The 12,487-nt window shown below is 47.2% G+C and overlaps 1 protein-coding gene across 3 annotated transcripts in view; it reads left to right on the top strand.

The window, feature by feature from the left end:
• gng7 (guanine nucleotide binding protein (G protein), gamma 7) overlaps positions 1 to 12,032 on the top strand; it is a 24,773-nt gene extending 12,741 nt beyond the window's left edge. For all 3 annotated transcript variants that reach the window (XM_062528201.1, XM_062528193.1, XM_062528210.1), the window contains exons 3-4: positions 7,641 to 7,761; positions 8,285 to 12,032. In XM_062528201.1, the coding sequence (XP_062384185.1) occupies positions 7,681 to 7,761; positions 8,285 to 8,410 (207 nt within the window). In that variant the 5' untranslated portion in view covers positions 7,641 to 7,680 and the 3' untranslated portion in view covers positions 8,411 to 12,032. The remainder of the gene's footprint in view (positions 1 to 7,640; positions 7,762 to 8,284) is intronic.
• The last annotated feature ends 455 nt before the right edge of the window (positions 12,033 to 12,487 follow it).

Raw genomic sequence — 12,487 nt, 5'->3', positions numbered from 1 at the left:
TGCCTCAGTCAGACTCTGCCCCTTGCGCTGTTTGCTAGCACCCAGCCAGTGCCTGCCTCTGGCCCCCCCACTCGTGCCAGGCCTTTTGTGTGATTATCGTTACTGCTGCGCACCTGGGCTCAGGGTGACTCGACCTGTTCCAGAGTGAAGTGCCGCAGTTGGGTTCGCACGCAGAGGAGAGGCGCAGAGACACGCGCTCCCGGCTGTGTGTGTCGCTCTTGCACCTGTGCCAGGAATGGTTAGCTGGGCACAGGCTCTGCAGAAGTGCAGAAATGATGAAGTGTTGTTGTCTGGTGGAAAAAAAAACCCAAAACAGAAACGGACCAGCGCCGTATTCCAAACTCCCCTCCCCTTCCCGCAGCGCACGCCTCGCTAGTCTCTTTGGTCAGCGGCCGTTATTTGCCATCCGCGGAACAAAGCGTTCCCGCGTCCCACCGGTGCCAGGGAATGCAAAAGGCGGGAGACACACAGGAGCCGTTAACGGGAGTGGACCTCGCAGCGCTCCAGGAGATGATATCATCTCAGTGCTGTCCCTTGGGGCCCACTGTGCGAGCCACACACTCTCACACACACGTTGAGTGGACGTTGAGTTATCTGGATAAGCATTTAACACCTTTGTGCAGCTGCAGAATAGCAGGGGACGTGAGGGACATGGCTGATGCTTTGCATGGCATTTCCAGGAAAGAGTATCTCTTCCCGTTACACAAACCGAAAGCTTAATTGACCTAAAAAGATTGTGCTTCTTGCTTTTTGTTTTGGTCTAAGTAGGCCTACTCTGTGAATCAAAAGTGTAATCCACCCCCCCCCCCCCCACACACACACACACACACACACACACACACACAACCCAGAGGTGTGGAAGAGCAGCGGAGCGCCTCAGCTAATCTCGGCTGGACTCCTCTTTCAGCTCGTCTTCCTGTGTTGTGAGCTGCTGGTTTCCTGCCCCCGGGGCACCTCTAAGTCAACACACAGGATCATGTGACCCCTGGCCGTGCAGCGCAGCGCAGGCTACGCCACAGCCCACAGCTCCCAGCCCACGCCAGGCTTTCTGTGGTTCCTGCCTGACTGGTCACGCCTGCTGCCGCACTGGACAAGCGAGTTTCTGTGCTGTTTTTTCAGAGCCAAGGGCAGTTCCCATCTTTTTCCACAGGGAGGACCGGCTTAATTTGTTTTCTGTTTGAAAGTTTCGGTGCGTAAGGGAGTGGAAAGAGGGCGGGAAATTTTGAAGGGCAAAGCACAAAACAGAATTACTGAGAGTCTTTCTCCTCCATGTTACCGCTTTCTGTCTCCAGCAAGAAATCTTTTTCCAGTCAAAGTCATTTGTCTTTTTCTGTCTTCGGCATACAGTTGAGGAGCTATTTAAGCCGCAGGGTGTCTGTCCAGATGGGTCTATTTGGGTTGTACCTATTTATAAGAGATTTTTTTTTCTGAATGGCACAAATGGTAAAATTCTTGTTTAGTGTGTTATTTTAATAATCTGATAACATTTCTGTCCCCGATAGTCTCCATGGAACGTTAGCAGAATGTCCCAGTGATAGACTGTCAGACTGTCAACAAGTGGTTCTCTGGGAAAACCCCGGAGTGCTTCATAGATTCTAGATTCAGTGCTGGGTAGTCTGTGGGCACACATGTGTTATCAGGAGCTGATATCTCAGCGGCCGAGCACAGAGCTGGGTGAGGTTCACAGCAGGCCAGTCTAAATGAGGAGGGGATAGATGCTGCAGCCATCACTATGGCTCTTATCAGCCTCACTGTGTATACATAGCTCCATTTCCTTCCTGCATATTTTTCTCTCTATGTAAGTCAACCCCCCCTTCCTCTCTCTCTCCCTCTCTCTCTCTCTCTCCCTCTCTCTCTCTTTCTTTCTTTTTCACACACTGTCGTCAGAGTTCATGGATGCATACCCAGAAGACTATGCAAGCACATCACATGTCCTTATAGTCATATCATTGGCTCTTACTTGTCTGTATTCTTTACAGTAATACAAAGTATTCCAATAAACACACACCCATACCCATACTCACGCACACACACACACACACACACACACACACACACACACTATCAAGGACAATGACCGCCACCCTTTGCAGAGTACAATCACCAAGCCATGGAGTTTGTTCAGTTGCAGACTGCTGTCGCTATTGTTCACAATGGACAGGCTAAAGAAGTCTTTTGTCCCCCAATCCATACAAGGATGGCGAGGGGAAATTGACTATTGGCCATGATACTGCCCCCTTTGCCCTCATAATGATCACTCATTATGAGGGCACTCACATCAGATTCTCATTTACCAGTCCTATTAGCCTCTTTGCACAATATTTCTTGGTCTTATCTAATTTCTAATAATTGTATCATGGATTGCACTGTAAGTCACTGTAAATCACTTTGTACCGGTCAACTTTGTGTTCTACCTGATATCATATAGCAATAGGCTACACTGCACCCCCTCCACTTGTCATTGCTCAATAATGTTTTGCCACTATAGCGGTGTGACCATTCTGGACACACGCAAGCTCCTCCCATCCTCTCCCCTCGCCCTATCTTACTCAAGTCAGTTGAGTTGAGCAATGCACTTGCCCTTGTCCTTGGTTACATGTACAGCTGGGGCCGGGCAGGAAGCATGGAGTCACCTGACCATGCTGCAACTGGAATGCAAGTGTCAATAGAGAGAAAGACAGAGAGAGAGAGAGAGAGAGAGAGAGAGAGAGAGAGAGAGAGAGGGGGGGGGGGGGGGGGGGGTGAGAAATGAAGGCAAGGGTGAGCAGATCCTCACATGACAGAGCAATTCAACAGCACGGTCATTAAAGTTGATAGTGGTCATTGAAGTGGATAATGGTCATTAATGTGGATAATGGTCATTAATGTCACTCCCCCCCCCCACACACACAGCTTATGTAGTTTCTTCATACATGCCCAGCTGACAAACAAAGCACAACCACTAATGGCAACACACCCACTCACACACACACAAACACTCACTCATTCACTCACTCGCTCCCTCAGTCACTCAGTCATCACTTACTCACTCACTCACTCACTCACACACACACACACACACACACACACACACACACACACACACACACTCGCTCACCTTCACACACTCACACACTCACTCACTCACTCACTCACTCACACACTCACACACTCACTCACTCACTCACTCACTCACTCACTCACTCACTCACTCACTCACTCACTCACTCACTCACACACTGTCCCACTGTTCTTTGTTCTATCCACCTATGTTCCACAGTCCCCATTCCACATCATGCTACTATGAGCTCATAGTCATCACATGAGGTCAGCTGAGTGATCAGAAACCCCCCCGCAGCACACACACCCCTTTCTTCCCCTCCCCTCCCCTCCCCTCCCCCCCAGCGCTGCATTCCACAGCCTGCTGCCAAGTGAGCTCCTGGATTGGCTGAGGCAGAAAGCATTTCTAGAGGCCGTTGATGTCACTGCTTGCTTGTTGGTTCCAGCAGACAACAGGACATGAAAGGCAAAAATCTTCCTCCACTTCCCGCTCGCTCAATCTCTCCCTCTCTGTCACACACAAACACACACACACACACACACACACATACACACATACACATAAACATAATCCATTCTTTGTTCTCTATCTACAGTATCTATCTATCTATCTATCTATCTGTCTATCTATCTCTTTCACACACACACTTTCTCTCTCTCTTACACGCACACATTCACACACACACGCACGCACACACACACACACACACACACACACACACACACACACACACTTGTACAACACACATTCTAATTATGGGAAAGGGCATGCGGTGAGAGGGCAGAACAAAGTACTGGAGGGCAGTTTATTTTTAGTCTCATGGTGGTTTTGCATAACACAAAAGTTGTGTTATTTAGGGCAAATGCCGCTGTTTACTCCAGTTATGACATAACAAAAATAGAATCTTTCTTTCAGTGAAGAACATGAAATAAGAAGGTTGGCATAGGCAATTGTCATTTGGCCTTTGGTGTAGGTTTGGGACAGGACATAGTAGCATACAACATGAATGAATTTATTTTTATCTTGTAGAATGAGCTGATACTTTTCCATGGCATTTTATCCATATATGTTCCAGTAATAGCTATGAACAATAGCATGACTTCTAGACACAAAAACATATGACGCACACACACACACACACACACACATACACACACACACGCCTGCGAATTTGGAGTGCAATACACACTCATTGGCACAACGGTCCTCCTCAGACTCCTGCCAGGGCTCTCTTGCTCAGCCTTTTTCCCGCCACCAACTGTCAGTGACTGGCTGGCACTGGCCACTCCCTGCCTCCCCCCTCCCCGTCCTGTAATCAACGCTCGTCGGCTCTGTTCCACGTCAGAGTCACCGTGCCATGCCACGGGTCCGTTTCCCACCAGCGTTCCCGCCTCCGTTTCCCACTCTCCCTCCCGCCATCCCTCACTCGCTCGCCGGTCATCTTCTGTCGGGAGTTGGAGGAGTGTATGTGAGGAGGAGTGTGTGTGTGTGTGTTTTTAAAAAAAAAAAAAAAAATTGGGGTGGGGGGGGGGGGGGGGGGTAAAGGAGTGGGAACAAATCAGGGACAGATCTGAATCCCAGCAGACGATAAAGAAGTAAGGCCGTCAGACGTGCGCTCTCACTCAGTCCATGGGTCGTCCAGAAGAGAGCTGCAGGGAGGGGTTGTCTGTTGAGATGCCAAACTAAGTCACAAGGCTGAGATGACTGTACTGTGCAATAGAGTTTATTACACAGCCCCGCTCTGTATGACCACATTTGATTTCCTGGACAGAAATAGAACAGGACTGATAATCATCGCATTTATACTTTATCATCCTCTTCATCATCAACCGTTTTTTTTTTTTATTCAGCGAGAAATTGACTGAGCATCAAGCTCTTTTACAGCAATGCCCTGAGTTTACAAAACATGCAACAGCAATAATCAAAATAACAAAACAAGAGCAATAAAAAGCGATACAAAAGCCAAATGTAATTATATTCAATTGCATCTGAATAGCTGAGGGCATTGTAAGGTTGTGTCTTGGTCTTTGGTAGCATTTTCAGTGGGCGTTTGTGCATTTGAACACTCCGTAATTCATGCGAAAGGTCAAAGGGACATTGCACGTGCAGATACTGTACATAGAAAAGCCCTGCAAGTGTTCCAGGTATGGGAGAATGAGCCATGACAAACTGCCTCCTCCTCCTCCTCCCCTCTGGGAAGAACAGAATTCCACTCTCTGGAGAAAGAGATGCTTGTTCAGTAGACCACACAGCAATTTAAAGGGGAGGGGGCATACTGCACGTGAGGCTTACGGATCACAGAAACAGGGGGGCTGAGTAGAAGGAAAGGTGGGGGTGAGAGACTGTGTTCGTGTGTGTGTGTGTGTGTGTGTGTGTGTGTGTGTGTGTGTGTGTGTGTGTGTGTGTGTGTGTGTTTGTGTGAGTGTGGGAGTGAGGAGCTCCACTTGGCCTTGAAAGGGGAAAATGGATTCTCCCATGGGGAATAGGAGGGGGCCTGGTGGCGCCGTTCGACCTGGTAGAACCCCCTTTGATTTAACCCACTTTATGTGACGTCGGAGAAACAGAGTGTGTTACTATTTTAATCCCTGCTTATGCCTCCCTACAGTAAACGCACACTGTTGAGGAACACGCTGCACCAGCTTCTGACTGTTTGACCACAGTATACTGTCCAAGATAACCTTCGGCACATGAGCCAGAGTGGAAGTTCCCTAACATTACAGCGCATTTCATCAGTTGATCAAACATCAGATCATGACAAATCTGACAAATCTAGGCCATTTAGTCACCGTCTTGACTACACAACCACTGGAAGAGCACAAGTGGGGCAAAAGCAGTAGCTATTCTCCTCCCAGGTCATATGGTAGTCGTTTTCTTACCAGGCCAGTGTGACACTGGAAAAGTGGAGGGTCTCAAGGGGGGGGTGGGGGGGGGGGAAAGGTGTAGCCAAGGAATATTGTCCTTCATGAGATGTGTACGTTCGCTGCATTCGAATGAAAGCAGGTCTGTGTGTTCTCAAGTAGAGCATTTAGTGCTCCTGGGCCGCGCGGGACATTTCCTGGAAGGCGGCAGGTGCCCCCGTGAAAAGCAGCTCTGTGTGCCCATGTGGAGACAAAGGAGAGAGCCAGTGAGAAAGGTGTCTGTTCTGCAGCGAGCCACTTCGTGGAAAACGCTCCGCTCGGAGAGGAAAGGGTAACAGTTACTAGCTGAGGAATGTGCCAAGGAGAAGAAGGGGTTTGATGTAATGTGTGTTTATGCCCGAGAGAAGAGAACAGAGGTCTTTTTTTATGACTGTTTCTGTGTTTCCCGAGCTGCACTCGTGAAACGTACAGTTGTATGGAAGCGGGACACTGTCTGCACGTCTGGAGCCAGGAGCCAGTTTTGTTTTTTTATTGCATTTCTACTTTGCATTTTGACTTTCTGGTTTTACATTTGAACAAACTGAACTTTGGATGTGCATGTTTTAATGTCCATTGGAGGAGTTATCTGACTGACAACTCACGCGACAGACTGTCACTGATGTTCAGTCTGGGGATTGAAAGGCCCAGAGACCCTGAGCTTGTCGTTTCTCCTCAAAGGTAAACACTGGGCGCTTTTAGAGTGAACTGGCCTTGACACTGGTGCTATCTGCATCGAATCTGCCATGGCTGCTTAAAAGCTGCAGACAAACGCTTCTAATATCCCCATTTATCTCAAGGAACTTCCCCCCACTGAGGAGGCACATTGTGGGGGCCCCTCCACGAGGAGCCAGAGAAGGCTGGAGGCCACAGCAGCAGCTGGGCGTGTGTTTGTGTGGGTGCCACAGATAGGACAGAGTGGTGGAGCGGAGGAGTCAGGAGGACAGGGGGCCCCACACACTCACTCCCTCTGGCTGGAGAGCGTCAGCCCATCCTCACACACACACACAACACAACACAAGGCCTCACTATTTGCGGTTTGTTATGCTCCTTGTCCACTGCACCCCCCACCTCCCCTCCCCCACGCACGGCCCCTAAGCTAGTTAACCAGAGATACGGCCGTCTGGCCGGGCACAACGGACGGACTGCACCTGTTTCTGAGTTGCACTGATAGAGTGATTGATGGTGGTTGTTGAGGAGAGGGTCTGAAATAGCCAGCTGGCTGAGTGGATACCGCGGCGTCTGAGGCATGTTGGTGTGTGCTGTGGTGGAGTACTGTAGATGGTGGCGTTGCATAACGAGATTAGTCATGCCAGTAAGGAGTGCTATTAGGCACCGAAAATAGGCTTGTGTTGTGTTAACATCACAATATGTTTCTTTGTGTGTGCGTGCGTGTGTGTGTGTGTGTGTGTGTGTGTGTGTGTGTGTGTGTGTGTGTGTGTGTGTGTGTGTGTGTGTGTGCGCACGCACACATGTATATGTGTGATATCCAGTAAGTTTTAAACTCCCCAAACTAAAAAATGACAAGTCATTGTTCCCTGTGGCTAGATAGATAGAGACTTTATTGATCCCCAAGGAGAAATTCCAGAAAAGAAGAAATTCATGCTCTTGTACCAGATAGAGAGATAGATACTTTATTCATCCCGACGGAAATGTTTGTTCTGGTACATTCTCTAATGTTGTCCGTTCTCCTTCCTTTGTTCCAGCATTCTCTCCTGGTTGCAGCTTCATAACTGATGGCAGAGAATGTCGACAACTAATAACATCGCCCAGGCCAGGAAGCTGGTGGAGCAGCTGAGGATCGAGGCAGGGATCGAGCGCATCAAGGTACGGCCAGCAGCTGCCAGCAGGACTGGTCACTGTGCGACCACATGTAGACAAGCTCACAGAACCCTCTGGACAAGAGGCAGAACTCCCAAACTAAGAAGAAGCAAGTTTTCACCCCAGAGTAATTGATGGAATAGAATAGTACATCTCAACCCTACTCCCATGCCCCTGACCCCCCCTCATCCCTACCCCCAGCCCCAGCTTAGCATGCTTTTCGGCCTTCCCTGCTCTTTGTAATGTTGATGGAGCTTGTCAGATCTCGATTACTTACTACATCTGATTTTGCGAATGAAAGCCTCTCTCAACATCCCTCCTCGATCCTCGATGCTCGGCCCTCCAGACTCGTTCCCACCGATCTATAACTAGCACTGGATAGACTGTCCCATTGTTGATTCTCTATCTAGATCAGTGAGAACGAGGGCCGAGGAAGGAAGGGAGGATGTATAAAAAGACAAATGAGAGGCACCCTTTGATTTAACCCCTTAACATTAGTATGTAATGTTCTTCCCCTCCCTGTTCCCAGGTGTCGAAAGCTGCAGCCGACCTCATGAGCTACTGTGAGCAGCACGCCCGCAACGACCCCCTGCTGGTGGGGGTGCCCACTTCGGAGAACCCCTTCAAAGACAAGAAGCCCTGCATCATCCTATAGCCGCGCCCCGATGCCACCCCTGCCTCTCCGACCTTACGGATGCCCAGTTACAGTCAGTGGGCGCAATTCAAACACTACTTTTTACTCAGAAAAAAACAACTCTGGATAAAAAAAAAAACCTAAAATGCCACACTTTCTTGATAAAGGCGAAGGGGCAATATCCGTCTCAGCATCATGTAGCCCGGTGGTTGAGTGCGTCTCTGTGAATGAATGTATGCATACGCGCAGAACCCCTCTGGCTACTGTCCACAGTGCATTCATTCACACAGATGTACTTAACAAGGGGATGGCAGATTTGAGAATCTCACAATTTTTAAAATGCTAAACATTGAGTAAAAAAAAAAAAATATAGCGACTGAGTGATATAAAGCATGTTTTTCAGTCCAGAGTTGACCATATTACCATGGGGTGATGGACGGGTCTAGTGATGAGGGTTGACGATGTGGACTGTGCGTAGAGTTGGGAAGGTTGAGGGAGGTCGTCTTGTCATGAGTTGACGGTATAAGCTGACTGTCTAGCTGGCTAGTCCAGTCACACTGTGGTTATGGTTCTTCAGTGTTAATGATTAGCTGTGTTATTTTCTGAAAGTGGCTACCTGTAGATTTGTATGGCCAAATATGGAAGAAAAATATTGCAGACATGCTTACCTTTATTGCGACAGCACATTTTATGATTTACAAAGGGATTCAAGACTTTTGGCAGAGATGCCAATATTTTTACAGTGTTCTAGGTCAAATTATCGCTTCAAATTCTTTCAAATTGGATCCATTGAACTATAGACTTGATATTTGTTTTCAATACATTTTTGTTACTAACCTTGGAAAAACATACTTACATATGATAGCTTGAAAACACTAAAAAGAAACAAATACCCCTGATTTTAATGTCCTAATTTTCAATAATATTAACATAGTCTATATTATGCCCACTATTTTACTTGAAGCATAAAGGTTTTCAGCTTATGTAGATGTGAAAACAGAAGGATAGGCAAGGAAACCTCTAATAGATAATTGAAGAAAAAAAATATAGCCGTTTGGTAATTCTCAGTGCATTTTAGGAAGAAACTGAATTGTATGTGCCACACGCCAACACAAGACTTGAGTCTTAGAAAAAAAGACTCATCCAAGCAGAGATTGCTGTTCGTCTCTGAAACCAAACTTGATTGTAAAATCCACGAAGAAAAAAAAAAGAAAGAAAACAATGTATAAACTTTCTTTCAAAGTGTTACCTTTGAGACTAGCTGTTTGGATTTGTTTGGTGAAATTTCTTCTTTATATGGACTATATGGAAACTGAGTCATTGAGTATGATGCTGTACAGTGTTTGATAACTAAAGCGCATTCATTTTCTGTGGATGTTTTATCTTTTGTAATTTTTGTGTAATATTTCTGTTCTTCTCATCAACCATGTTTAACAGTTCTGTTTGTTATTGGGAAGGGAAAAGATCTGGATGGGCTCTGTGTCAGATTAGATGGATAAGTTCATTATACCTCCACACCCAACAGCATAGCGATCAGAGAACCCCCAGTCAAAGAAACCGGAAGCTCCACATGCTCTATTCCCTCACAAAACCGTAGCGAATGGATTGAGTGTGTTGGCAGTCCAGTACCTGTGTGATATGAGTGAACTGCCCTGTATACAGTACAGGTCCAATGTTCATGAGTATCTTCCCCAGTGCACTCTGACGCTAGGACATGTGTTGTGGTCCCGTAGTCAGTGGTGTCAAGGGCAGCGTGTCATGTTACATAACAAGACACAAGCCTGGGTTTATCACTCGAGTAGCACATTCTGCCTCAGGAGGGAACAGCAAGGTCAAGGCACACTGTGTGTGTGTGTGTGTGTGTGTGTGTGTGTGTGTGACTGTGTATGTGCGAGCGATAGAGAGGGTCAGTGGGAGCATTGTCTGCCTGTGGGCAGCCTGACCGACAGCACAGAATCGACTAAAAACGGAGTCAGATGACTTCAACGTTGCCCGTCAACACACTACCACAGATCACGGTCTGGGCTAGCGCTCAATAGCACTGTGTTGTCACCCGCTGGCCTTTGTGCTGAAAATGGCAGCATGACGGCCATAAGTGAGGCTCTGACCTGTGGTCACTGCACGGAGAACAACAGTCGCGGGCCCCTATAGAAAATGAGTGCGATCAGTTGCCCCCCCCCTCCCCCTTCTGCACTTGTGAGTCAGAGATGGGGTGAAGTCACAAGACACCGCTGCTGATGAGTCAGACAGCGCTATGGTGTCTCAGTATGGTGTCTGATGTCTTGCTCGCCGGCCCTCGTCCACCACCTGATAATTGAAACGGTGACTTCAGCACATGACAGGGCTAGTACAAGTCACCCGTAGCCCAGATGTGCAAAGAAAGAGATGATGCACTCAAAAAAAAAAAAACACCACAGTCTCAGGACTGATCTGCTCCTCTTTCATTACTTAAAGCTGCATAGAAATGAATGGAGCAGTTGCATTATTATTATCATCAAGGTTCTCTCCCCAAATGGATGAGAACTTCAGGGCAAAGGGACAGAGAGGCGAGTCGGGCGACCCCGTGCCAGAGTAAGCAGTTGGACTGTAGCTTGAGCAGAAGCTGTACTGTGCCTTGTAGTGTTTGGAATTAGAAGAGGGAAAGACGGGGGACATGACGCTGTCGTTCTTAACCAGCTAAAAGGGATAAGTTAGCTGGCAGATATCACCCCACACAGAAACATTACTTAGCTGTGTCTCGGCCTGTCTCGAAAACCGAATAAAAATGATCATGTGCTGAAAGAACTTGACTCCAGTTAGTAAAAAAAGACTTCTTTTTCTCAATCACAATGGACGCGTAACGGCACAGTCGGGGAGTGTGAAACAAGCGCCATTGCCTAACCGTATTTAGCCAGGTTGGATCTGCAGCAACCAAGTCAAACTGTTGACTCTCTGTACCATTTCAGATGGCTTGACACACTGGAGTAAACACTGTGAAAGGTACACGCGGAGCGTTTCAGAGCACAGTTTCCTATCTCTTCACCAGCAAGGGAGCGTGAGTGAGGAGTCCACTGTGCCAAGTGTCTTTTTGTTTTCGTTTCTTTAAGTGCCAGATTCAGCATTGCCTAGACTCCTCCGTCGGGACTAGCCCATGAACAGCCGAGATGTCGCCCCCCTCCCCTCCCCCCTCCAACCATCACCGTCGCACTTGTCATCGGGGCTGGTTAGGTTGTGGCGTTTTTTCTGTGTCGTACCCCGATGGTTGCACAGAGGAGAGTTGCCACACAAAGCAAGAACACTTAAAAATAAAAAAAAGGTGCTGAGGTAGCCGTGACGCCGAAAACCTTCTTGTCTGCCATTTTGAAAACATGGAGTGCATTGGCGAGAGCTCAGAGGAGGCTTTATGTGGGTAATATCTGTAGCCAAGTTGTTAGCCAGTAGAATCCAGTCCCCAGCCTGAGTCATGATTTTGTGTTATTTCCTGTGTATGCATACGTATCTTTCTTGCCTTGATTATGAAGAAATATATCTATTTTTTGTAATTGTTCTTCTCTGATGTGCCATAACTCATGTTTTCTTGCACACTGTTAATATTTTGTGGATATTGCTGTTTAAGATGATATCAAAAAGTAGACAAAAGGAATAAAGTTCAAATGTAACTGCATTTGTGTAGCATACTCTTGTTTGTACATCGATTTTTTTTTTAAACTGCATATTGATGGTATTTTGCCAGTATGATCCAGGTTCTACTTTAATTTCTAAAGGGGATATGAGGCATGTCAGATCATATTTTCACAAAAAGTACAATAAATATTATCTTTTTTTCATTTAACAGTATTTTTCATCGCTAACTATCTGAATGGATGTTGATTGTAGAGGATCAGCACTATGCAACCTGAGTGAGATGACTACTACTGACCCTGGAACAGATGCAGCTCTGATCTGGGCAACATCTACTACAGGTTCCACTGCCATCTCTGTGCAGAGGTTGCAAAACTACTGCAGTCACAAGTGCTGAGGGTCACACAACATCTACTACTCTTCCCCCTGGGTCTCTGTGTTTTGCATGGAATAGCCACATTTAGTGTTTTTGTTTATCTGGAACAAAAGTCAGTGCCC

Source organism: Sardina pilchardus, chromosome 2, assembly GCF_963854185.1.
Source record: "Sardina pilchardus chromosome 2, fSarPil1.1, whole genome shotgun sequence".
Taxonomy (NCBI): Eukaryota; Metazoa; Chordata; class Actinopteri; order Clupeiformes; family Clupeidae; genus Sardina; species Sardina pilchardus.
The sequence above is the reverse complement of the archived record's forward strand: the minus strand, read 5'-3'. Positions and strand labels throughout refer to the sequence as shown.